Below are 27248 nucleotides of genomic sequence, written 5' to 3'. Positions count from 1 at the left end.
TCCATCCGCAATGAGCTTTTATTTCCAGAACAGAGCCAGTTTCTCAAGAAGAGCTTTTCAGGGGCAAAAAAATATGCAACAGATCTAAATTGTGTGCGGACTACATGGGAGGGGGAAGCACTGTCTCCATTGGTTCTCGAATAAAATGCCATGGGTACGCAGCCTTAAGAGTTGCATATTATTTGGCGCACAACCCAGCAGGAAGTTCTCCTTCTTCAGCCTCACTGAAATAGGAACTGCGTAGCAGCATGAGAACAAAGGAAGTTGCTTAATACCAATGGCCCATTTTGTTCAGTATTGTTCGCAATGACTGGCTGCAACTTTCCAGGGTTTCGGACAGGAAGTCTCTCCCAGCTCCGCCCAGGGATCGAACCTGGAAACGTCTGCAGGCAAAGCTGATGCTCTACCACTAAGCTACAGGCCTTTCGCAGCAAGGCATGCAGACCTTCCCGGTGGATTGTGCTCTTGCAATGTAGTGAGGTAGACAACAGAAAAAAAGAACTCTCCATTATTAACACAGAATTTTAACTCTTGCAATAACATTTCAAGAAGGGGAGAGGGACGATAATGTTACAGACATACAGCTGAAATATTGGATTAATGCTCAACTCTGTACAGCTCAAATATAAACTTTTTTAACCAAAAAAATTAGACATTTGAGTGCATATCATGTTTTGGACATTTAGGGGGAGGGGGAGAAATGAATGCTGTTTGCCACCATTTCTGCACTTTGCAGTCTGTTTAAATAAACAAGTATTTACAGCTTCAATACGAACAACAGTGCATCCAAACCAAAGTGTGCATTAAAGAACAATTATTGCTCCTGGCCGAGACTTTCCTTTATTAGCATCATTATATTATTTATTTACTTATTTACTTTTTTTACACTTGTACTTCTCTCCCCCACCCCATCCCACCCCACCCCCCACCCCCGGCCATTTTGCAGCTCTGTGAAGTCAAGATATAGTCTAACCGCTCTAGAATTCACTGGAGGAAGGAATCTCCCCATGGACTTCAGGAATGCTCAGAAGTGCATTATCTTGTACGTCAAGCCATTCTTCGCGGAAGGCTGGGAAAGAAGGCAAATGTTCATAGCGACGCACTTGCTCTCGGCATCACTTTGCGCAACTGTGTAATACTGCTGTAGCTTCCTGTAAGGCGCCTGCCTTCTCCTGGAACTTAATTCAGCTCCCTGGCGAAACTTACCTTGAAACTAAAAGGCGTTTCCAACCTATCTTTTTAAAAAAGGGGGGGGACCCATCTTGTGTGTGCTTTCTTTAAACTCCTTTCACAGCTTTTCATTACTAGGATCTGAAGCCCAACCTCACTGGTAATTACAGTTTGGCATTGCACTTTGGGGGGGGGGAGGGGTGTCGAAGGCTGTTTCAGCCTGCTAACCTTGCAAAGCTACAAAAAGGAGAATACTTCCTGATGTTTCTGGAGGAACATCAAGCCAGCTCTGTTCTGCACTGGCTCTTTCCCATTTCTCCTCTTAAAAGAAAGCCTATATCTTCAGCCAACGCAAAGAATACAATCTGACACTTAACAGGAAGTATTTGGCATTTTCTGTTCCCACGGCCCCTTTCCCCACGGCAATCCCCTAGACCTCAGCCTCCTGCTTTCATAGAATTGTAGAGCTGGAAGGGACCCAGTGGATCATCTAGTCCAACCCCCTGCAATGATTTGCCTGCTGATGTCTCGACAGGAAGTGTCTCTGAGACAGGTGCTTTCCTATCTGCCCACCTGGGTAAAACTACAATCTGGAAAACAAAACCATCCAGGCAATTTGTAAGCATGTGCTAAGTTACTTGTGGAGGATGGAAAGTAGAAGGGGGACATGGGTATCCTGGGATGGGGGAGATACCAGCCACCATGAGCATCACTCATGAAAGCGGCTATCACCATTTCTCACAATACTGATCTCCAAAGCACTGCTGATCTGGATTTCCTTTCCAGCCCCCTCTGCTTCCCTGCACCCCCTACTCTGAGCATCTCTGATTTGCAGGTAAGAGGAGATCAAACTAAAGTGACCGCCATCTCTGGAAAAACTCTGCCTGACCAATACACCTCCTAATATCAAATACGGGGGAGCAGACTGGGGCCAGCTACTCCTAGCCACAGAGCATCAGGAAGATGCCCACTCTCCTCCTAGCCTTTGCCCCGTGTTTTCCGAACAAGAGGAGAGCTGTTCTTGCCCTGGCTTTCCTTGCTCCTTAAACTGCCGTCTGCTCCGTCCACCAAAAGGGAATCCTGAACTTGGAAAGCTGATGGGCAGCAGGGAGGGGTGGGAGCAGGCACAATTTCTAGCAGGCCTCTTCGCCTCTCCGCCCCAACGTGGCTACCCCTTGACAAGTGCACGGAGCGCTGGGGGGGGAACGGGCTTAGCAGGGCGCAGGCGCGCTCCTCAATCCCACTCCAGAGGGCTTCCCAGGCCCGCGCGGCGGCGGCAACTGCAGCAGCGGCCGCCCCGTCGAGCGCCTCTTTTGCTTTCTCCTCCCTGCGCAGGGCTACCCCTAGCGAGTCCCTCGTGGGCGCGCTCGCGCTCTCTCTCCTTCTCTCTCCCCAAGTTCCCTGGTGCTTCTTTTTCTTCCCTCCAGGGGGAGACAGAGAGGCGCGGCGCTACCTGCACCCGCAGGACTCGACGACCATATCCTCGTACTGCTTGTAGACGACGTTGTTGCCCGCGTCCGTGTACAGGATGCTGATGGGCGTCAGTTTGGTGGGCACGCAGCAGCTGGGCGGCGTCGAGCCCGGGTCCATGGAGTTCATGAGGGTCTGGATGATGGCGTGGTTCGTGGGCTCCAGGTGCGAGCGCAGCGGGAAGTCGCATACGCCCTCGCAGTGGTACGCCTCGTACTCCAGAGGGGCGATAATCCAGTCGTCCCAGCCCAGCTCCTTGAAGTTCACGTGCAGGGCCTTTTTGCTGCACCGCAGCCGCGCTTTCTTGCCGTGCCGCTTGCCGTGGCGGTTGTGGAAAGCCGTGCGCCTCATCCGACGGCTCTGCAAGCGCAACTGCGCGGCAGCCGTCGATTCCTGGGGAGGCGCGTGCGCGCTCTGCTGCTGGGCTCCCCTTTCGTGGCGCAGCTCGGAGAAGAGATTCTTCCGCCGGGACTTGGTGAAAACCACCAGCAGTGCCTTCTCCTGCTGCGCCCGAGCGCCTCGCCCCAGACCCAGATCGCGCAGGTCCAGCAGGGGCTGCTGGGCGTGAGTTCGAGTCCCCGCGACGGCGCGCACCTCAAGGCACAGTTGCTGCGGCTGCTGCTGCTGCTGCTTTTTCCAGGGCTGGTGAGGCTGCAGCGCCTGCCACACATCAAACACCACCCAGCCGCCCCCGGCCTGGGCCGACGCCGCCTCGTGCAGGCCCCAAGTCCTGGAGTCCAGGAGGCGGCCCGACAGGCAGGGCGAGACCTGCACATGGGCCAGGCCTGTCTGCGCCTTGGAGGAATGATCGCCAGGGGCTTTGCGAAAGAGCCGCAGCTCCGCTCCCACCAGCTCCTCTTTGTCGGAGAGAGTCGATACATCAAACAAATACTTCTGTCTCCTTAAAGCGCTGGGCGAAAGATCGTCTGCAAGATAAAACGCATAATTGCAGTCAGTTTCACCTCTGAAGCGGGAACGTGCGCGGGGTGGGGAGGAGGCGGCCCTTGCCCAGGTAGAATTGACCTCTTCCAGCAGCCTGGCTTGGCACGAGAGAGAAAGGGGAGCTGCTAAAATACCCGGGGCCTAGAGGTCCCTAATGGAATCCAGGGGACTTCTTTCCTAAGGGGGGTGGGAGGGTGATGAAATGGACTGCCACTGAAATCATGGAATTGTAGAATTGGAAGGGACCAAGAGTGTCATGTAGTGCAATCCCCTGCAATGCAGGACTCTTTTGCCCAACCTGGGACTTGAACCCACAACCCAGAGCTTAAAGAGCCTCACACTCTACCAACTGAGCTAGGCTGCGCATCAGTTAACGCAACTGTAGATGGCATTTATCTGTATAGCCCAAAGAGGAGGGCTAGCTCCACTTTTTCGGAAGGCAATTTCTGTTGCCTCTTGACATTTCAAGGTGTTAGGGAAGCTCTTAAGTGGCTTTCCTTGCATTTCGAAGCACAGTGCTTTGGTGAGTCCTCACGGCCAGTTATTGTGGTTGCTGCTTGTGGGTACAAGCTTTCTGCGGCATCCACATATTGCCATACGCTGCCCTGTATTATTTTCCCACTTCATCCCGATTTACCATTTCCATGGAAAAATCTGTCTATTCTGGATTAGGGAGGGTGGGAATGCAGGAGGCATTTGATGAGGAGTGTCCTGTGGATGCTGCAGAAAAACTTGGTTGCATTTATTGCAATTGCTGTGCAGAAGGGCCCCTTATCTTTCTCTCAAAAGTCCAGGCTAACAGGATCCCCCAGGGCAGAGAGACTGGGATGGACTGGGTGGGCTGCAGTAGTTGCTAGTGGAACCCCTGCTGTCCCCCTAAAACAAAACCAGGAGTACTGAGAGTAGATCTATAGCGCTGGGGATCTGCTCTCTGTTGTTGCCTTGCTCTCTTAAGAACCTGGGATCTTCTGCATGCAAAATAGATGCCCTCTTCCTCTGTTTTATACTGTATATATTTTAAAAACGCATTTCTTTTGATTTTCCAAAAACTGCTTATATGTGTGCTCACGTGGATTACCGTACATTCACCCTGACACAAACCTGGATTTCTCTTTTTGACACATATTGTGTACAAAGTGTAGGCTGTGAAAAGCAAACCAGATTCAAGCCTCTCTCCACCCCCCCACCCCCCCACCCGCGCCTTAGCTGCTTTCCAATAAAAAAGGTTTACAGGCCAGCAAATACAAAAAAATTCCCCCAGCCTCTGGGTTTCCCCCAAGAGCTAATAAAAATCAGTATATATTTCAACAGTAAAAGTGTCACCACACAGAGCCTGCTCTCGTGAGCTCTGCGCTGCAGCTCAAGCTGGGAAAGGGAGGCTGAAACGGCTTGCAAGAGACCCCGTTATTTATTGATCGCGAAGGTCACTACTAGTATTCCTAATCAGTGTGTTTTTACAAGCTAAAGGACCTGGTTAAAAGGTCTTGGGAAGACGGGTGGGGCGGAGGGGAGGCGCAGGAGGGTGATGGATGGGAATCAAGACCTTCCAACTTGCCAGTGACAGGAAGAATCAATTTCACATTGGCGCCCCCACCCCAAAAGAGAGTGCCGTAACCCTTCCAGCTAAAATTGGCTCAGGGTTCCTGCGCTCCTTTGAGCTATGCATTTCACCCATAGACACGGGCTGGCACGTTGTTTGGGATTGTATAGCAGAGGAATAGGGGAACCTTTTCCAGACCAAGGGCCACATTTCCTCATAGGCAGCCTTCGGGGGACACATCCCAGTGGTGGGCAGGGCTAGAGGCAAAAAGTGGGAGGAGCTACAGAGGTGACTCTTTCCCATGGGTAGGCAACCTAAGGCCCGTGGGCCGGATGCGGCCCAATTGCCTTCTCAATCTGGTCCATGGATGGTCCGGGAATCAGCATGTTTTTACATGAGTAGAAGGTGTCCTTTTATTTAAAATGCATCTCTGGGTTATTTGTGGGGCATAGGAATTCGTTCATTCCCCCCCCCAAAAAAAATATAGTCCAGCCCCCCCCCCCCCCAAGGTCTGAGGGACAGTGGACCGGCCCCCTGCTGAAAAAGTTTGCTCTTTCCTTTGCGAGGGCTACATTCCACCCACCTACAGGTCAGAGGTTTCTGCACCCTCTCTGTGTCTCTGTTCCACAACCATGAAAGCAAAAGGCATGATCCATAGTTCAAGGACGCACTCCCATCAGGCAAAACGCACCCAAGGAGGGATCACCATACAACTAGTTAGGGACGTGACCTGGGAAAAGGAGGATGTCCCAGCGATGGGCATAGCTTGGAGAGTATCCTAGCTCCTGAGGTCTGGGAGGCACTAGACCTGAGGTTCCTCAACCTTGATGTAGGATAACAAAAAGATTTGCAGCAGCATAGGTTCAAAGCATATTCACCTATTCTAGCTTTACATGCCTGGCTTGGTGTATATTTACTCAGCAGTGTGTCCAACCAAGTTCAGTGGCCCTTACTACTGAGTAACTTGGACATGGTTTCAGGCCAGTGATGTTCAGTTGTATTATTCTAAGGGAGAGGATCGTGGCAGCGTTCTGGATGGAAGTCGTCATCCATATCATCTTAGTCCTGAGAAATCCATAAAATTATTGGATGCTCACACTAAGTCATATTCCATTACCACAAGCCTTGACCAGAGGGTCAAATGTACTTGGGCCAGGTGTGCCCTGTTGGTGGCCAAAAAGTCTGGTGTTGCAACACTGGAAGGAAAGTATATCTCACTGCATTGCTCAGTGGTCAGAAGTTTTTCTTATGCCATGAAGTTCAATATGTCACAAATTTAGAAGAGATATTTGCAAACACCCATATATAATCCACTGAACTTAACCTTCTGTAACTGAAAAAGGTCGCTGATACAATTCTATTCATCTTAAAGCTACAGTAACATGTATCACCATGGTTGTGGGTGTGCATGCTGGAAAGAGCAGGAAGCATTAAAAAGGAGGGGTCTGTCTGTAAGGGAGAGTTGAGAAATGGAGGAATGAGGAGGTAAGGAAAAGGGGGTGAAGGTGATAATGTGGTATGTATTTTTATTGGGGTTTAAGTAGATAAATAGGTACCGCTCCGGCGGGAAGGTAAACGGCATTTTTGTGCGCTGCTCTGGTTCACCAGAAGCGGCTTAGTCATGCTGGCCACATGACCTGGAAACTCTACGCCGGCTCCCACGGCCAGTAAAGCGAGATGAGCGCCGCAACCCCAGAGTCGGTCACGACTGGACCTAATGGTCAGGGGTCCCTTTACCTTAATATGGTATATATGTGCAAAGGCTGGCTATGCAATAGGAGAGAAAATAAGACATGGAAAATGGGGGTGATCTGTGTGCAAGGGGATGCTGAGAAAAGAGGGAGGGTGAGAAAAGTTTGTGAAGGTGGAAATGGGAGTGCAAAGGGGGTTGCAAAAAGAAGGGATAGGAGGAATGGGAATAGGGTTGAAGATGCCAGCAGGGGCATGAAGGAATATGCAGAATAAGTGGGGATGAATGTTTAGAAAGTCCCATTGGCTTGGGGAAACGTTCAATGGGAACTACTTTCAAATAAACACGGTTGCAAGTTTGACTCTTAGTCCAGAGTGGATTTGATGGTAAGGCAAAGTGCTTAGGACAGGTTTAGTGGGGAACTTGTGGTCCTCCAGCATCATCTGCGTCCAGTGGCCATGCTGGGCTGGGGCAGATGAGAGTCCAAAAAAACAACCATCTGGAGCACCACAGGTTCTCCATCCCTACCTTTGAGCCCGTTTGCTCTTGTTCAGTACTGGTGGGGGGGGGGGTTGCTGCATCCATCCAAAGCCAAAGTGAGCACCTAGGAACACGCATGTTGCACTCACGCAGGTAGGCATACCATCGCACATACTTAACACAGCACTCTACCTTTCTGCTTTCCCCTCAGCTCACACATCATCCTCAAGGGACTTGTGTGTGACGGTGGTAGCAATACTAGGTAAAGGTAAAGGGACCCCTGACCATTAGGTCCAGTTGTGACCGACTCTGGAGTTGCGGCGCTCATCTCGCTTTATTGGCCGAGGGAGCCGGCACACAGCTTCCGGGTCATGTGGCCAGCATAACAAAGCCGCTTCTGGCGAACCAGAGCAGCGCACAGAAACGGCGTTTACCTTCCCACCAGAGCGGTACCTATTTATCTACTTGCACTTCATGCTTTCGAACTGCTAGGTTGGCAGGAGCAGGGACTGAGCAACGGGAGCTCACCCCACCACGGGGATTTGAACTGCCAACCTTCTGATTGGCAAGCCCTAGGCTCTGTGGTTTAACCCACAGCGCCACCTGCGTCCCTGGTAGCAATACTGGTGCCAGGCTATTTTGAGGCCCAGGCAAAGTAGCTACTTACACCCCATCCCCCTTCCCCCCAAATAGTTAACTTCAGTGTTCAGAAACATATGCATTGTAGAAAGGATAAAATTCTTCAAAATATGAAAGTAAAATGTCAGATATAATATAAACTGACCTGTATAAAGCTGTGTTCCTTAAAGGTCTCTTGAGATCTGCACTCTAGGCAGCTGCAGACCTCGGTGGTAGCTAACTATTGTTCTAGTCTTCCTTTGTTAGCCCCACGCATTCATCATTGCCACGCCCCTTTTGGCCACGCCCCTTCCTTAAAGAGACATGGAGTGAAATTTAGTTGATAAAGGGAAACACATACTGAGTGGCCTCATTACTTGCTCTTCTTTCTGAAAGGAAATCACTCGCCATCTCTCTCTTGCTCGCTCGCTCTCATTATAAGAAATCATATCAAGTTAAAAGCAAAGCAAACGGTCTTAACCACTTCTAAATCTTTTTTCACCGGTAGACATCTGACTTTCTCCTCCTTGGCTTGAATAACAAAAACTCGATCAATTCATGCAGGGTAGGGCTATCGACGGTCGCTAGCCGGGACAACTAAATAAAACTTCCATGTTCAGAAGCAGTATACCTTGGGACACTAGACGCGTGAGGATTGCCACCTACACGCCCGGCTTTTGGGCTTCCCAGAGGCATCTAGTAAGAACAAGATAAATCTGAGTCCGATCCAGCAGAACGATTACTGCATCATCGCGGTATCCAGCAAGGCGATTATTACGTCATCGCCTTGATTCAACCGGCGGATTGCGTTTATTATTAGCAACGATAAACCTCCCCTCACGCCCCCGCAAAGGCAGCTGAGCTTCCCTACCTCGTTTTGAAGTGAAGCTATGCTCATTAAGATCAAATGGCAGCGTGGCTATGATAAACTGAGATAAAATGACCTAACCAGCCCCATTGCCCAGGAGGCAACACCATGCCGCTCCTCCTCCTGTCCAACGACTGCACCGACAACCATTTCCCTCCGCATCCACCACGCATCTGTCGCCAGACAGGGACAGGGGTCCCCAGATAGGGGTGGGAATGTCTTCTGTCTTAAAAGGAGGGCAGCTGGCAGTCAGCTGGGTCCCCAGCAGTGGTTGTTGGACTACAACTCCCATCGTTCCTGACCTCTGGTCCTGCTAGCTAGGCATGATGGGAGTTGTAGTCCAACAGCAGCTGGGGACCCAAGACTGAAAAGCACTTGTGTAAACAACACTGAGCCCAATGGGCCGATGATCTGGCTCAGAGTCAAGCACCTTACAATGTCCCTGTATATACAAACAGGATCGAGAAATCCTTCCTTCCTTCCTGGCAGCATGCGAGGGGCCAGCAAGCTGCAGGGCGCTCTGAGGTCCCAGGTTCAATCATTCCAGGTAGCGCTGGGAGAGACTTCTTGTCTGAAACCCTGGAGAGCAGCTGCCAGTCAGTGTAGACAGTATTGAGCTACCTCAACCAGTGGTCTGACTGCATAAAGCATCTGCCTTTTCCTTCACCTACGTCACAGGGTTGTTGTGGGGTTTAAATACGAGGAGAGAGAGAGAGAGAGAACACCATGTAAGGTGCCTCAAGCTCCTTGGAGAAAAATGGTGGGGTAGAAATACTACACACAGAGCACACACATACATATATGCTAGCAGAGATTATGGCTGTAATCCGAGATTTACTTGGGTTATCCCTCTCCGTAGCAAAGCCGCTCAGACGAGGATTGGGAAGAGCCCCGGTGCCACTGACTGAGTTCAGCAAATGTTCCCTAAACCCCATCAATGAAAGTGGGAGTAATCCAGGGCCCAGGAGCAAAGGAGAAGAATTCGGATTTCCAGTCTCCGGACGGTGGGCACAATCGTACACACGCTCCCTCCGAGTCAAGCGTCCTCCAGATGCGCTTTGGCGCCTCCGTTGAATTGCCACTAACCGGAGGAACTGGGCTGCAGGCGCACCATTTTCTAGTCTAATGGTTTATCGAGTGGTCGGTCAAATTAGTCGATAATCCGCAAACCCCTAGAATAAAAATGGGGTCGCTTTCTTGGGGATAAATGCCATCAAAGTCCAAGGGAATTTGCACAGAATTAGACCCAGACGGCAAGGCGCGTTTCAGTTCATTCAGATGTGAAGGCCTTTGTTTTCTGCTGTTGTTTGTTCCCATTACAACAAGGCGACAGAATTTATCTATCATTTCAAGCCTAGCCAAAGAAAATCCCAACACATCAAATCTGCAAAAGGAAGGTCCAAAATTAATATATATTCACATACACACGATGAGATGCAAATGATGGTAGGGTCTGTCCTCCCACATCCTCCAGTTTAGTTAGAAGTCTCGTTTCACCCTCTCTGGAAACTAGCCGTTTTGACTTCTGGCTGGCTCGGTTTGGTAATCCCTCAATCCGAATTAATCCCTTCCTCAGTGGTCAAGAAAGTGCTTCATTAAAGTGAGGGAAGATTTCAAAGGCCACACCTCATCTCAGGCACATCAAGGGCAATTAAAGCAATTAAAAAGATAAATAAATTTTTTTTAGAAAAATAAATAGAACACGGCCGTAGCGAATGCCAGAACCGGCTTAACCATTTCAAAGCGCATAGCGGAGGAGTTGCTTCAGAGACCCACAAGCCAGTACGGTTCGGTTCCCTTTTCATAGAATCAGAGTTGGGTCACGTAGTCCAATATTTCACCCAATGTGATGCTTGAACCCCCAGCCCTGAGTTTAAGAGTCCCATGCTCTACCAACTGAGCTATCCCAGGGCGGATCCATAACTGAGCCAAGGCTTATGTAAGATGCGCTGCAAAGCGCCATAAGAACGATTTTTTAAAAATAAGAAGAATGAGCAAAATCTTCTCTGCCTGTTGGTTTATTGACAATAGGATACGGGGAAGGGGAAAGAGAAAGAGGTGTTGGAAACTTCAGGAGGAAATGGGGGTCCACACACTCCAACCCTCAACCGAGGGAATCTCTGCTTTGAAGTGAAAACCGTGCGATCCTTACCCAGCAATTTCCAAACCAGCTCATCTGAGGCTGCAGCCGCAAACCAACTCACTCACCTGGGCGGAAAGCCCTACCGAAGGGAACGGGTCTCTCTTCCCCGCTTAGGCTCGGCGCTGCAGCAAACGCCGGAGTCGCGCCTCTTCAGCTCCCCGAGATTCCAGCGCCTTAAATTAAACTGGAAACGGGGGCGTTTCTAGAAAGGAAAAGTTGCTTCTTTCAGGAAAGGGTGGGGTAACCCTCCGCCTTCTCACCGGCTAGCTGCGGTTATTCCTAAACGGAACTAGAGCTCCGTCCTGACCTGTAATACGATCCCCGTCCGCCCTAATAAAAGAGGGGGGCGGGATCCAGACTTATTGATTCATTGGGGATTTCAGGCTGAATTACGTCCCACTGATTTCAGTCGGCTTGATTTACGCAAGGAAGTAACTCAAGGGCGGCGGCCCGAAACATAGGAGATTTCTTGGGTGGATTCCTATTTAGCCTGTTTCATTATTCCCTCTCTTTCCCCCATGTTCAGGCTTTGAGTGCCGCTGATTTATGGAGCCCAAACGGCACCGTCACCGCGCACAGGAGCTTTCAGCAGGGTCGACGAGTCCAACGCTTTGCAGAAATATATATATATATTGGAGAGCCCAGGAGGGGACCCCAAAACAACCGAGTGAGGACTGGTCAAGGAATGCAACAGTCGGAGAGAAGGGCGGAACTCGGGCTTGCAATGGATTCTCGGCGCAACGTTATTTTTCCTAAAGTCTCGCTTGCATTGGGCAACGATGTCCGAGTTATATTCTCTCTCTGCATCCCTTCCCCCTCTGGGTTCAACTATTTTGGACGCTCCAGACCTCTTCTAATTTGTTGAGCAGTTCCTTCTGTTGGGTTCATAAAGGCGTGTCGTCTGAAGGAAGGAGGATTTGCAGCAGATCTACTTGGAAGCAATTCCAGAAAAAGTTTCTTGTCCACCCCTGTCCAGGTTTCTCAGAGACTCCGCAGCGCTTTTTACATCTGTCTAAGGTTTCTTCCTAAGCGTGCGTAGGATCGCGGCCACCATTTCTGCGCTCAGATAGCTTGGCGGCTGCAAGAGAACTTGCTTCCCAAGTAAGCGTGTTTCAAAGAAATGAAGTTAAAGCTGCGAGCCATCCTTTGGGAATTAAGTGGGAAGGGATCGGAATTCTAAGCGACCGTCAGCTCGCTTGCTGCGTTTCAACCAAGTACTCTTTCAAATACGATTTAAAACCAAAAAAACACGCGATGCTGCGACTTCAAAGCACTTGCGCTCTGAACCAATTCCCTTCGCGTTTGTTTGTAGGTTTCTACACCGTGTGAGCCTAACCTCTTCTGATCAGAGGAAATTCCCACTGTAGCCAGTAGATTTCAGGATCGTAGGAACGCAGTTTTACGAGAGAGTAAGTCATATAGTCTTTGGCTGGGCTTACTTCTGAGTGAACGTGCTTAGGATAGGATTGCCTGGCTTATAATTGAGTGGACTCTTTCTACGCATCATTCATTTCAATCAAAGTTCCCGGGATCTACCACTATGAGGTGAGCAGTCTGGGGCAAATTTCTAGCTCCCGGAGGATCTTGACCCTTCCTAGGAAAAGGTCCCTCGGGGTAATTCTAGACAGCTCCCTGGATTCTCAGTCTAACAAAAACGGCGCCTCCTTTTACTAGTGGAGATATGGGCGAGCAGCATTGGCCCGCCCAGCTGCTGTCTTTGAGCTGCCGTCGAGGAAGCCTCGTGGGACTTCTTTGTGAGTAAGCAGACCTCTGGCTGCATGGTTAGAAGCCCTACAATTAAATCAGGTTAAACATTTTAAGCTTGCTACCTCTTTCCGTTCCGGTTCCCCCTCCCCGATTTCCTTCTGCCTCACCGCCTCCTCCTTGGCGTGTCAGGTGATTTCTCGCCCTCGAAAGGAGGTTTTTCTTTAAAAAGAAAATAAAACAAAATCGAAAGGCGTGCACTGAGATGCATCTGGTATGAAGCGGCTCCCCGCCCAGCCTCTCACGTCCTTCTCTGCACTGCCGTCGTAGTCTCTTTTCGCCAAGGTTCGTGCAAGCCACCAGTACTCCCTGGAGATGGCAAGCCAAGGCGCTAGTCCTCAAGATTTTATCTTTTTCTCTTTACCAGAAGATTCGGACGACTGCCCCGTTCCTCCCGTCTGTCCCCAAGCTAGGCTGAAGCTCAAGGAGCGAAGAGAGCAACCTAGCTGTTTGGGAGGCCCTTGGAAGCCCCGCTCTTCATTGGCGGCTGAAAGCCCCCGTCGAGGACCGTCCTGGTGGCTGGTCAAGAAACACCCGCAGCCTGCACAGTAACAGCCGTGACAGCCTCGTCTTGCGCCTCGGCCCGTCTGAGGCAGAGCGAGACGGGCCTTTTCGCGTTGGGTGGCATTGTCTTCCACCCCAGGGAGAGTAGTTATAATAAATATTACTCCAGGACGGGTTTTCATTAACGGTGCGCTCCGGTCATTTAACCGTCTTGGAAAGCGCACGTCGAAAAGGGAGGGCGCCTCGCCTCCTAACCGAAGTCTCCACCTTCTCCAACTTGGTGGCCCCTTCGGATGTTTCAAGTGGTTGCCCAAACTAGGTTGAAGGCTGCTGTGAAGCCTTGACACCCGCAGTGGGGCCTCTCCAGTAGTTGTTGGACTCCAATTCCCATCAGCCTCAGCTGAAAGGAACACCAACAGACAAGGATGATGGGATATGTAGTCCAGCCAAGGCCATGTCATACGACAGGACCCCCCCCCCTTAATTGCATCAGCCTTCGCCAATTCTGCGGGAAGCGCTTAGACTACAACTCCCATCATTCCTGACCATCTGCTGTACGCGAAAAGGCCGGGGCTGATGGGAACTGGAGTGCAATGCAACAGGTTGGGGAGGCTGGCATAGACTGCTGTTAGGGAACATCAATCCAAGTAATCCTTGAAGCCTTGATAGATTTAGCCCGGACAGCCTAATCAACAAGCCAGCGTCTTCGTGGAAAACTAGAATTTAAACTCAGTTAACCAGACAGGTGTAATCGAAGGGGTGTGTGTACAATTCCCGTTTCGGACCATTTCAGCACCTGAATCTTCCACGACCGAAAATATATATGCCACAAGACGAAAATAAGGAAGAAATGCAGAATTGTGATTTTTCAAACCACAACCCACAACAGGATTGCATTCAGTCTTAGAGTAAACAAATCGAAGTTAATGGACGTGACTAACTTGGGCTCATTAATATCACTGGGTCTACTCTGAGTAGGATGTATACAACCCGTATAGTGTTTTGCTAAATACCAATGCGCGGTTGAGAAAGATGGAGAGGCTGGGAGTTTAAACCGCTTTACAAAATCAGATTAAAACGATCGAGGTGTCAGTAAAGGCTGCTGCGATCAAACGGTGCTACGGAATTCCCTGGGCTTCTGGGTTGAGACGGCGCTGCACTGCACACGAGTGAAGGACAGCAGGCCATTACCTGGCGAAGCGAGACACCTGGCCTTCCAAATGTTGAAGGATGGTGACTCCCATCATCCCTGACCACTGGACATGCAGGCTGCCGGAAGCGGAAGCTGGAGTCCAACCATTTATGGCGGTGCATGGCTCACCCAGCGCTAGATAGGTCCAACTGGCACTGTTTCCCCATTGTATTAAATGGGGACGATCATACGAGAAACTGGCCACTGCCAGTTCGAAACTATATTTGTTTACTCCCTGGACTATAATGGGACTGGCTCACTAGTAAGTATGCATAACACTGCGTTTAAAGATAAGCAGTCTCCTTTCCAGCCATTTAGCAGGGCTTCATTTTTTTAATTATTATTTTAATAAAATGTATACAGAGCTTGATTTTAGTAAAACCTTTAAGGGGGTTACCATTAAAATAATCAATAAAAGTAATTTTAACGTAATTAAAAGCATTAATGACAATTCAAATTAACAAGGGGGGAAAAGATTAAAGCACGTCTACGTGTTGCGCCCTGGTAAAAAGGTAAAGGGACCCCTGACCATTAGGTCCAGTCGTGGCCGACTCTGGGGTTGCGGCGCTCATCTCGTTTTATTGCGCCCTGGTAGGCTTGCCTAAATGAAAATGTTTTAAGCAGGTATCCGGAAGTGCCGAGGGAAGGCGCCTGCCTGGCGTCCACAGGCAGGGAGTTCCAATGTTTGGGTGCTCCCACACTAAAAGCACGCTTTCTTCCAGGTGTGGTTTGAGTAGCGATTATGTGGCGCCTCTAATAGTGCCCCTTCTGCAGATCCAGGTGGTCGAGTGGGGAGAGGCGATCCCTCAGGGAAATCCAGCGGCTTCCTCCCGCTTCTCCCTCTCCACTGCTTCACTTCAATTGCGCGAGGAAATCCCTACAATTGCTGAGCCCAGGGAACGCCTTTAAAAAGTCTCCGCAACTTTCTGGCGGGTAAAGTTGCACTTTGTCGAACTGAAAGGTTCTCAAGATAAAACGGGTCAACTTGCGTGTCACTAAAAATAAAACTTCTCAAGTGACTAAAATAAATAATATGTGTTCTGACGAGAGTATCCGCCACTCCTTTAGCTCCCAAATGCAACAGAACATGAGACTGCAAGCTTCCGTTGGATGTGCACGCTCTTTACTCAGAAGTAAATCCCATTATTTTCAGTAGGGCTTTCTCCCAGGCAAGAGTGGAAAGAACTGCAACCCTGAAAAAGCTGTTGAGAGTAAAAATAAGAGAGAGATGGCCCACAAACTGCTGTTTTATTGTCTGCAACGTGTTCTTGGCTCAATAATCCTCCTTTAATGGTGGGTTTATTCTGCTTGATTAGACAGAATCATAGAGTTGGAAGGGACCCAACAGTTCATCTAGCACAAATACTTGCAATGCAGCTGAAGAAGTTTTTTCTGCCATGCTTCCGCAATGCTACCACCTTATTGCTGTCCGGGGGCGGGGCAGAGGGGTTGCGGCGCATCAACAGCAGGACAAAAGCGGACTTCTGGTGTGAAATGTTACAGGATTCCAGCAGGAAGTGTTGCAGGATATGCACTGGTGGGAAATGAAGCAGTATGACCCCCCGCCCCCGATTTTTGCAGGGGCAAATAGCATTGAGAGGGGGATCCTGAGCAGCCGCCCCATAGAATCAGGAGCAGAGCGTCATTAATGCGCAACAAAAGACGGCTGGTAACATGGGCGTAGCTAAGGGGGGGGGGGGTCAAGGTCAATACAAATCTGAGGTTCTGAGCCCGCCCCCCTCCCTCCAACTAAAATCCTGGCTTCGCCCATGGCTGGGAAGGCCGAGAGGGAGAATAGCTGCGTCTATTCAGCTTCCACATCTGATCACTGGAGCAGCTTTGGTTTCCCCAAGATGGCGAGAGAGCTCAGAGTCAGGCCCATTGAACGCAGCACACAGACCAAGGAGATTCAGCAGCGCGTGAAATAATTCCCCTCTCCATTTTGTTACCTCTCTTCCTCTCCACATCCTTCCCAACGCACACAAACATACTGTCGTGGCGGTGATCGGTAGGAAGAGGTGCCTGGGTTCGCCCTGGAGATGGAAGGAGAGACTGGGCCTCCCTGCTCTCCTGCATGGAGACAACTAAGCAAGAGTTTTAACTCAGGATCACGTGCAACCCGGAGAGGTAGGCAGCGCGGAGAAGTCTGCCTCGAAGCGCCTCGCCGTCCGAAGGAAATCCCCAGTGGGGTGAGGACGGTAGGAGTCTGACGCACACAGGAACAAGTCCATCATTCCTGGAGCAGGAGGGTCCAGAGAGGAAGCCACTGCAGTGCCTTCCGGATGTTGTTTAATTCCTATCATCCGTCCTCATTGGTGCTGATGGGACTTGGAGTCTAAGGACATCTGCAGCGCACCAACTTCGGATGCAGCGCTGGGCTTCGAGCGAAAAGAACCGGGTTCAAATCCCGTGCTTGGACCCAAAACGTGGACTAGTTAATCATTTCTTCTTCCTCTCTCTGGGTAGAGGGTTGTTGTAAGGATTAAAGGGGAAGAGGGAGGAACCTAGTATTGGCACCACAGGTGCAAAATGAAGGTGTGGGTGTTGGACCACCCCTCCCCCGACTACTGGCTATCCTTGGGCTGATGTGAGTTGCCCAGCAAAATCTGGAGGGCTATATCTGTCTGGCACAAAATAATGTACACCGCCTTTCCACAGCTAGGGAAGTGGCTAAAGCTTTGGACCAGGAATTCTCAAGCAAGCATTTCCCGTCCTGACCTTCTTCAGGAGGGATATACACCTATCGCCGTCACGCGTAAAATGTGGGGCTCCAAGGGCCGCTAAGGGAGGAAGGAGAGATAGGATAAATTCCGCTTATTCCAGCCAGTCTGAGCAGCCACTTCCCCTTGACTGAACCCAGGAAGCTCATCTGAGAGTGAATGGGGATATATGACACTGCAGCCCCGCATACGTGCTTATTTGGTTTTTTTCCTGTTGTGAACCGCCGGGGGATCTTCAGATGAAAGGCGGTGTACAAATTTAAAATAAAAATAATACTCAGAAGTTCTATTAATGGCAGTGGGGCTTATTCCCAGGTAAGTCAGCACAGGTCTGCAGCCTGAAGCAAAAAACTGCATTGTTGTTATTACATTTATTTCATTATCACAGAGTTGGAAGGGATCCCGAGGATCATCTAGTCCAACCCCCTGCAATGCAGAAATCTTTTTGTCCAATGTGGGTCTTCAACCCACGATCGCGAAATTAGGAGTCTCCTGCCCTACCATACGGCTTCATGCCAAAAAATAGGCTTCTGGGCGGTTTACAGAATATAGAAAGGCACTTCAACGTCGATGCAGGTGACCAGATGATGATGATGATGATTAATTTATATTGCGCATTATAAAAACCACCAAAACATTAAGGCGTGTAATCATTATACTGTATATATTTGCTTGTTGGCTTGCTGCTTCCTTCCACAACAAACTTCTTCCGTGGTTTCTGATGTATAAAAACCGGTTCCATAAACAGCAGCAGGCTAAGGCAGTCCAAAGATCTCTGCAATATCAAACCACCACTCGCAAGGCGATGGACTCTCCTTCGTGGGAAGTTTTTAAACAGAGGTTGGATGGCCCTCTGTCAGGGATTCCTGCATTGTAAGGGGTTGGACTAGATGACCCCCTGGGGTACTTTTCCATTCTGCGATTCCATAATGCAATATAATTCCTACCTCGGTCAGCATTCTGTTCCCAAGCCTATGCGCCTGCGAAACCCCCAAGTGAGACGCAGGAGATATAGCGCCCTCCCGCCAGCGAGCTCTGCACGCAGCGAGCTCATAGGACGGGGCTGTTTTCCTTGGGGCACCTGCGTTTCCCTTGTGGAAAGACATTTCCACGCACAGACCCAGTTTACATCATAATGAGAACTCGGGAGCGAGAAATCCTCCAAACTGACGTCCTAGGCCAATCCGAATCAAGGCCAGTTATTGCGATGCTACTGGACAGACGGATGTTATAGTGAAGAAACGAACCTCCTCCCAGCGTAAAGTGCTGCGTTTTCGCCTCTCTTATCCTCTACGTCTCTCCGCTTCCCAGTACAGTAGTACCTCGGGTTACATACTCTTCAGGTTACATACGCTTCAGGTTACAGACTCCGCTAACCCAGAAATAGTGCTTCAGGTTAAGAACTTTGCTTCAGGATGAGAAGAGAAATCGTGCTTCGGCGGCGCGGCAGCAGCAGGAGGCCCCATTAGCTAAAGTGGTGCTTCAGGTTAAAAACGGACCTCCGGAACGAATTAAGTACTTAACCCGAGGTACCACTGTACTGTACTGTGGTGGATTCAATCCCCAGAGCAGGATCCGAAAGGCAGGCAAAGTTTTGGATACATAAATAAGTACCACGAGCCACGTGGCTGTACGATCCCGTTCCGCCGTGTCTATCGCGCTTCCCCCTTAAAATAAAATAACAAAATACAAAATCAGGTTGCCTCGGGCTCAGACTTACAAATCTCCTGCCCCGGAACAACAGGCCTGGAGTAAACCCAGGCCAATACCGTCAAAGAGTAACACAGAGCAATTTGGACCCAAGCCCTCCCGATCTCACCAGAGGTGCCTGCCAAACGCCTCTAAACCCTGCAGACATTCGTTGCAAACAAGTTATTTAATTCCCCGCCCCTACACCTAACCAGATGTGTCCGCTCACTTGCGCTTCCTTCCCCAAAAAGGGGGGGAAAGCGTCCTACCGAGTTCAGCGAGGCTTCTTCCGAAATAAGTCTGCCTAGGGCGGCAGCTTAAAGTTAGGCGCTTTCTTGGGAGTCCCACTGAACTCAGTAGGGATTACTCCGGAGTAAACATGCTTAGGAGGGGGTCACAACAGCACTGTCCTCATCCCAGGAGTTTCCTGCGTCCAGACAATGTGCCTCCAACTCAGTTTAGTGCAGGCTTGCTGGGGGGCGCGGGGGGGGGGAGAAGGACCCCCAGGCTGGTCCCCCTCCCTTCATCCCGGGTCTTCTACCTCTTTGCTGGGCCAGGAAGCGCAGATTGGAACCGTCTGCGGGGCTCCGTCGCTCCGGCCGTCTGGTCTGCATTAGCGGTTTGTTGTTTTTGTTTTGTTTTTTTATAAGGGGCTCAAACAAATCGAATACAAGGTCGCCCCATCATTAAAAGCGGTGAATTCCCTTATTCCCCATTAAAATACTTCCATGCTTGTATTTCATTCGCCTTTCGCCAACCACAACACAGCCCCGAAGGCGCGGCCCGGATTGCGCTTCCCTCGCCCCGGCCGGCCGGCGGATGGTCCCACCTAGAAACCCGCCGCTTTCCGTCAACACGCAGCCCGAGAGGAGCTGCCAGAGGGATCCGCATTCCTCAGCCGTAGCAGCCCAGCCCTGCTTCCCACCCCGCAGGGGTTGTTTTCGAACTGCGGGCGCTCCCTGCCCCTCGAAAAACTTCCCTTCCCTCTCGCCTACCCGCAAACCCCCCCCCGAGGGATATGAAAGACGCGTCTACCAAGAACCGAGGGAGATGCCCAGCTCGAGCACAGCAGCGCTTTGCGGCCTGCTTGCCTGGCTTCTCCTTCTTTTTGCAGGAAATATCGACACGAATTTGGAAACACACACACGAGAGAGATACACCCACCCACCCACCCACCTCAATGCTTTAAAAACAGCGTCTTCCTCAAGTTCCACACCAGCAGCAATGCAAAGCCAGCAGGTGGACAGTGTTCACACGTGACGCTTGATGCCCCAGTCCACCTACTGAGGGACAAATGGGACTTCCCTCCGGGTAAACGGGCAGGGACCGCAAGTCTCCCTCTGTTGCTGTTTCCTTAAACCTTAAAAAAACAAACTCCATTTCCCTTCCAAGTTCTCCAACTTTCACACGCGTGTCCTCCGATTCAGAGGGAGAGGCTACAAGAGGCGTCACAGCAGGGTTACCACGGGTGGTGACCTTCAGATGCTGTTGGACTGCGACTCTAACCATTGGGCCATGAGACTTGGAGTCTAACGGCACATGGGGGCGCCACCTTGGTGACCCCCGAAGATAAAATACTCAGGTGTAAAAGATGGGCAAGCACGCGGTCCACTTCTCTTCTGCTTTGTACAGGGACACGGTATGCATGTGGTACACAAGGGATTGTATCCAAATCCAACCCAGAGAAGGCCTGGAATTAAGGAACCTAAATTGGTCAGGTCTATTCACTTCAATGGGTCTACTCTGAGTACGGCGAATATTGGACACAGTCCATGGAACGGAAGGGGAGCCTCAAAGAAGCTGGGGTGTTGTTGTTTTTAGTGTCCTGTTTATGAAAAGGGTCGTGCCACGCTCAGCCCTCGCTAAGTCCTCTCGGTCCCTTTGCTGAAACCTGCAGATCTTCCTGTCCCCGGCCTGGCATCCCGATCCCAGACACGCGGAGGTGCCCGCGGCAGATGGACCTGCCCTGCAGCCCGTGTGAATTCTTGAGACACTCATCCAAGGCAAACTCAGCGAGGCAGAGAGAACCGTGCTCCAAAACGGAGATCCACGATTGTAACCAAGACAGCGCCTTGAAGACAAATACAAGTATGTATTGAAGTGGCATAAGCTTCCGCGAGCTAGGCTGCCCTCGACCAGATGCGCGGAGTGTAGCGTGCTATCCTGAGTTACAGGAAGACATACACGTGGAAGGAGTGCGTTAGAAAGAGGCCAACAGCGAAGTCAGAATGAAACTACCCGCAGAAAGCAGAGACGCAGGGAGCATAGCCATTCACAAAACTGTTGCTGCTAATCCACACGCATTGGCCAATTCACACGTGAGCAGGTTTACTTGTTTTTGAAACCACGCGGCGTGCTTTCCAGCCTTATATTCACCTGCGAGGAAATCAGTTCGACTGAACTCACGGACTTCGGCTGCGCCATGAGAAACTGAAGTCCCAGTCCCGGTTGCTTTCTTCCAAGCAAGCCTATTTCTGATGCGCCAGGCACGTGTGAACTCCGTGGAAAGAAATGCCTTGTGGACGTCGTGTCCGTGGGCATTCCCAGCACCCACGAGCTTCCACTGTTTCCAACCTGCACCCCTGCCGCTCGTTTTTAGCATATCCCTGGTCAAGAATATACCAAGCGTTTAAAAGCCTGCCTGCACTTCCCTCGCCTTCCAAAAATTCTGGGATTCCCAAGCCCTTCTTCAAACCCCTGCGCCTCACCTGCCTTTCACCTTCCTCGGGTAGTAAATCACAGCAATCACTCGCTCTCAGGCAGGCCTGCCGATTTCTCACCCCAGAGCCTGAGCTCTGAGCCCCCATGGGATTTATTTCTGCCCAAGAATATCTAAAGAGTTGTCAAGGAAAATATTATTATTATTATTATGAATTATGATTAATAATAAGTGCCTTTGCGGTTCACCCCTCAATCCGGCGGCAGTTCCTAATTGTTCTGCTTTATTGTGGGGTTTCTAAACGTGGGGAGAGGGAGGGCGGCGGCGGCGGAGCGAGCCAAGCACCATCTGCGTTTTAATGAGTTTACTTCATGCGCCAACAGTAATTTTCCTACATTCAGCGAGGTTCTGTCTGATCTTGCGACCATAACTGGGAGGAGTGGTGAAAGGGGAGGGGGTAACCGGGCTTTATGGTAAGGGGGGAGGAGTTAATGCTAACTATCCCCCACTTTCCCCCCTAAACACGTAACAACAAAAATAATAAAGCATGTGAGCCAGCGGAGCCCTCTCCGATTAATAAACTATTCTGAAAGTTCTGCACCGAAGGGGGAGGGTTTCTTTTTTAGGGGGTGTTATTTTTTTAAGTAACGCCCTTCTAAAAACCACCAGCGAAGTCCTAACCGTGCCATCCTAGATCTAAGCAGGTCCCATCGATTTGCAGCCGAAATCAGTCTGGATTTATCCCCGTGGAAAGGATGGCTCGGGCGCGCTCCTGAGGGTGTGTATTATGACTCTCTCTGGCCCTCATGGGACGCTGCGCGGGGAGGAGAGATAGAAGCGAGATTTAGGATCGCTTCTCTTCGCTCCAAGCTCAGCTGAAAGCCAGAGAAGAACCCCATCACTCCGCGTTACTTATAATGATTTGGGAGAAAGAGAACAGTTTCTTTAGCCAGATCCACAATAAATCACCCTAGTCTCCAGCAGAGTGAAAGAAAAATGGTGGGTGGGATTCGTGGAAGCGTCGATTTCTATAAAAATAAAAAAGGAAGCCATTCCAGCCACTCTACTGCCTTTTCTTTTAAAGCGACATTGACCAGGCGAGCAAATACCGCGGCGATCCTTAAGGGGAGGGCTTGGAGGAGAATTATTCCGCGTTAGGGAAATGAAAAGTCTGTATCTGCGCGTCGGGCAGGAGTCCTGCAAATCTTTGGAGAGAAGTGCTCCGGAGCTGCTCCTGCTCCTGCTGCTGCATAAGCCCATCTCAGCAATTAACTGGAGGACGGGGGAGCGGGGAGCCCACAGGGAGGTGGGCTTTGAAAAAGAAAAAGGGGGGAGCCCAAGCGGGGGTCGCCTGCCACTTCAGAGGAACGGAAGTTCTCTTGAAGTCCTCCCCGTCGAGGGTGCGCCATTGGCTGGCCCGCCTTCATTATGGGAGACTAGACAATCTTTGATATGTTATGACATGAACACTCAATTAGATCACTGAGTTGAACTACTCCAATCAGGGGCTTGATGCTAAGCAACCCTCAGAAGGTCCAGCACGAGGTCACAGCCTGTGACACATCAAATCAAAATCAATGGGGACGGCGGGGGGGGGGGGGAGGAACGAAGGCTTTCCTCCTCCTCCTCCTCACCCCCGCCCCTTCACCAAACCAGGGCTCCTCCTGGGGGAATTGCTCTCCCGATTGCTCTGCCACCATCGCCCGCCTTCTCTCGGAGAAAAATCTCCCAGGAGTGCAGAGTGAGATCCATCTCTGGAGCCAAGTTTTCAGGGTCCTCTGTAGCCTACAAACTGTCCCCCTTCCTATCCCTTTTGTTTAGAAGGCAGCGATTTAAACTGGAGAGGTGTGTCCCAAGTTGGTTGTGGTTTTTGAAACAAACCACATTAAAAACATCAAGGAAGGGTGGGGGCCCGTTTCCTAGCTGAGAAGCGAGATAATCTCCTTTAAAATCAGACTGCATGCTATTCTCCCCTTCTCTCCTTAGAAACCCATTCTTGGTGGGGTGGCGAGCGAGAATGGAGAATTAAGAAGCCGTTCAGGTGCCACCGACCAGCTATTTTTAACCGAGGCTGCCAGCTAAGGCCTCCTTTAGAAGGATTGCTCTCAATGAACGAGCAAACAGATAACCCATCCGAGAACAGTCTTTCAAATATGCCTAGCATCAATCTCTCGTTGTGGTGGTGGGGGCCGGCGGAGGTAGAGGCGCAAGGAGAAGCGCGGTTAACTCTTCCCATGAACCGCAGACTCCTGGGCTCCCCTTCTCCAGTGAAAGCTACGGTACCTTACGAATCTCTGACATGTTAAGCTTGCGGTCTTGCCGTGAGAATGGAAGGGAATCGCCTGGGGTTCCCCCTTCCTATTCACTTTCCGATTGCCCTTCGAAGCAATAAGGAGGCAATAGATTTAAACCTGAAGACCGGCTGCGAGATACCTGCAAGGTAGGGCGCAACGGTTGGTAAGGAGCCGGGATGGGGGGGGGGAGAAAGGAAAAGGGGGGGATGCAAACAGTTTAAACCCCCCCCGGGGGGGGGGGAAGTACTGTAAGTTAAAATCCCCCAGTAGGAAAATAAATAAAAGAACGAAGTAATTCGCCACGTTTTTTAAAAAAAACAAAAACAGAAGAAGCAATTTACTCCAGCAGGGTAAAGATGGCCAGGGAGCATATAGGGAAACGCTTAACAATGCCTGGAAAGTGTCCATGCCTCATTAGCCGGTCTCAGGGTTGGTATGTGGGTTGAGGCGATGTTTCAAGCTCCCCCCCCCCCCATTAATTGCTGGCGTCCCCATCTCCTTGGGGCAGAGACCTTTAAATGACAGGGGAGCTACTCGGATCTTTTGAAACGAAGCGCAAGCTTTTAGTTCATTCCTTTTATTTTCCTCTTTTTTCAGTGGGAGGGAATCAACTACCATTTGCAGCCGGCGGTTTTGATGTTTGCTCCCTCCAAGGCTTTCCAAGGCTCAAGAATCACCCTCTGGCTCGGTTAGGAGGGTAGCGGCTGCGCGCAAAGGGCCCGGACGAGGCAGGCAGGGAGACCGGAACAGGGATGTGGGTCGAGGTGGAGTGGGGAGACCTGGCTTTGGGCATGCTAAATGGGAAGGGGTGAGAGGAGAGAGAAGAGTGTGGGAATGACCGAATTTACAGTTATATTTATGGGTCATTTATGATCCCCCGAAGGATCCTCAGAGATTTCGGAAAGTGGGACGGGGACCGTCCATTAAAGGCTTGGAGAAGCGCATCACCTACAAGGGAGTGAGGTGGGTGGGTGGTGAAGCGATCTTTAGGGGATCCTGAGATCTAGCTCGACCTGAAGATGCTGCGATTGTACCCAGATTTGTTTGTTTGGGGTTTTTTTTTTTTTTTTTTTTAAAGAGGAGATGGCGGATTTCTGTGGAAAAGATACGAAGTGTGTGTATGGGGCGGGGGATTCCCTTGGTGGCTGCCCTGCATTAGGGAGGGAGCCCCGTTCAACCCGGTGGGATTTGCTCAGCAGTAACCGCGGGCCGGATGGGGTCGAAGGTCCTTTTTATTTTGCACGGGTTTTAATATTCATTGTGGCTAAATGATTCTGATTCTGTGGGAGCTGGCAGAAGCCGAGGCGCGCCTTCCTGGCGGTTAGAACCGAGCAAGCGCTGACCCTCGCAAAGTTTTATTGGAAACTGACCGAAAAAGAACAATTCCCCCCGCTCCTTAATTTGTGCCATACAAAATCGGGCCGGGTGGGAGGATAACCCCCCTGCTCCCCGTCGCGATTAACCTGGCTCTGGATTCCCACACGGAAACCAGGGGCCGCGAACACATGGACACATCCCCACCCGCCTTCGGATTACTCCGGATTCCGCTGCGCTTTTAATCCACCGAGCAGAATAATTCCCGTAGAAACGGCTTCCTAACAGAGCACCGAAGAGAAAACGCGACCCAGAACTGCAGCTCATCCCGATGGAAAAAAAGCCTGCGAAACATTTCTGGCAGATGAGAGAGGCGCTTCCGTCGAAGTCCGGGCGCTTTAAGGTTGGATCAAGTTTGGCAGAGGCAAGACAGCAGAGAGAAGGGAGAAAACTTGCTCCAGAAACAGAGCTCTCCTTTCCCCGTTTATCTCTGAGACGCCGGCGCAACGGAGAAACCAAACGCGAGCATTTGTCCCCAACCCAACGGCGATTTCCCCGGTGGAGAGCACCAGATGCCGCTTTCTCAAAGGGGCGCCCCGGCCTCTTGTGCGCCTTGGACTCTTCGGAGAGACCCACCAGAGTCGACGGGGCAGACGCCCCAGGAAGCGCGCAGAAAGGCGGAGGGGTCCCCCATCCAAGCAAGGCACGCGCTACTCCAGTGCAAGTGTTCCGGAGTGTGTGTGTTCACATCGAGACGCGTGTGGGACCCCCTATTCAGACTGAACTCCAGAAGGATGCTGGTGGCAGAGCACGCAGGAGCATAGCTGTCAACTTTTCCCTTTTCTTGCGAGGAATCCTATTCGGAATAAGGGAATTTCCCTTGGAAAAAGTTGACAGCTATGCACAGGAGCTGAGAGGGATTCGGGAGCCTGCAGGAATGACGGGGAAACCAGGGGAGCGCGGTCGGATCGGTGCCCTTTTTGGAGGAGAGAACGGAAGGGCTGCAGGCTGGAAGGAGAGGGGATGGGGTGGGGGGAGAGATATTTCGGGGGGGAGGGAGGAGGAGACGGTGGATCGGGCCCGGGAAAGTGTCAGAAGGTTGGATCAGGCCCGGGGAACCCGCCCGAAGAAGGTGCCCGTCGGCTGCGCCCTGTCCGCTTACCTCGCCCCCTGTCCACGAAGCTGGTGATGGTGTTGGCGGCTTTGGAGGACTGGAAGAAGGTGGCGTTGATGCCCAGCTTCTCGGCGATGGAGTAGGTCCGGTAGAGGGAGAGCATGTACTCGTGGGGCTCCACTAGCGGCGGCGGGGCCCAGGCGGACGGTCCCTTCCGGGCGGCGGCGGCGTCTCGGGGCGCTTGGCCGTCCTGTGGGCTTCGCATGCCCTGCTCGGACTCCCGGAGAGGCTCGCTGGGCGCGTCGTCGGCGGGGATGGTGGCCTGCTGGCAACAGGGCAGATCCCCCCAGAAGAAGCAGGCGAGGAACACGGCGGAGAGCAGAGCCCGGGCCGCATTCATAGCGAGCGAGCGGCTGCCCCGGAGCCAAGCGCGCGCCCGCTCCGCCCAGGCGAGTCCCTCGCGCAGCGCGCACAGCCCAGCCCGGCGCAGCTCCCTCTGGCCGTCTGCGGCGCGGCGCTGGCTGCGAGAGAGGCCACAGCCCGGCCCGGACACGCCCCGCGACACGACACGCCCCTCCCCACGACACGACACGCCTCCTCCTCCCCCGCCCGGGAGGGGTTTTTTTTTTGGGGGGGTGACTGTGGGGGGAGCGGGACGCTGCCAGAGCCGGAATTTCCTTTGCGCCACCAGCCAGGACACAGCCCGGGGGCGAGGTGTGCCTTCCGAGCATGTGCAGAGTGCAATGGGCGTAGCCAGGATTTGTGTTGCGCGGGGCGGGGGAGAACCTCAATTACCGTAGTTAACTATTTTTATTGATTTACTTGACTGAAGGAGGGGAGCTGCCCTCCTACCTCTCCTGGGCCCCTCGCACTGTGTGATCTTCCCAAGGGGTGGCTGCTAGGCGGGGTTGAATTCGGATCTTAGGAGCCAGAGTAGGCCGGAAAAGAGAGTGACTGGCCACTTCACCGTCTCGATTAGGCGCGTTTGCTAAGCCATAAAAAGGTTAGGCTGGGAGATTTGTTGTAGTGAAATAAGGAGCTGGCACTCTGCACATGCTCCAAGACATTTCTTTGCCA

At 51.4% G+C, this 27248-nt stretch overlaps 1 protein-coding gene across 1 annotated transcript; it reads right to left on the bottom strand.

Annotated features, from left to right (window-relative positions):
* Window positions 1-26660, bottom strand: GDF6 (growth differentiation factor 6). The gene is made up of 2 exons (XM_081013006.1): window positions 26220-26660; window positions 1-3566 (listed from the first exon to the last, which is right to left on the bottom strand). Exons 1-2 carry the CDS (start codon window positions 26569-26571, stop codon window positions 2620-2622), a joined length of 1299 nt encoding a protein of 432 aa, XP_080869132.1. The 5' UTR covers window positions 26572-26660; the 3' UTR covers window positions 1-2619.
* Between the last annotated feature and the right edge of the window lie 588 nt (window positions 26661-27248).

Source organism: Podarcis pityusensis, assembly GCF_964106645.2.
Source record: "Podarcis pityusensis genome assembly, chromosome: 7".
Lineage (NCBI taxonomy): Eukaryota > Metazoa > Chordata > Lepidosauria > Squamata > Lacertidae > Podarcis > Podarcis pityusensis.
Note: the sequence above shows the minus strand (reverse complement) of the source record. Positions and strands in the feature narration are given on the sequence as shown.

What these genes read in the sequence shown, in the direction of transcription:
- GDF6 (XM_081013006.1), bottom strand. Translation starts at nt 26,571, where the DNA reads ATGAATGCGGCCCGGGCTCTGCTCTCCGCCGTGTTCCTCGCCTGCTTC. An exon ending in CTTCGTGGACAGGGGGCGAG is followed by an intron (nt 3,567 to 26,219) that starts GTAAGCGGACAG and finishes TTTATCTTGCAG; the next exon opens with ACGATCTTTCGCCCAGCGCT.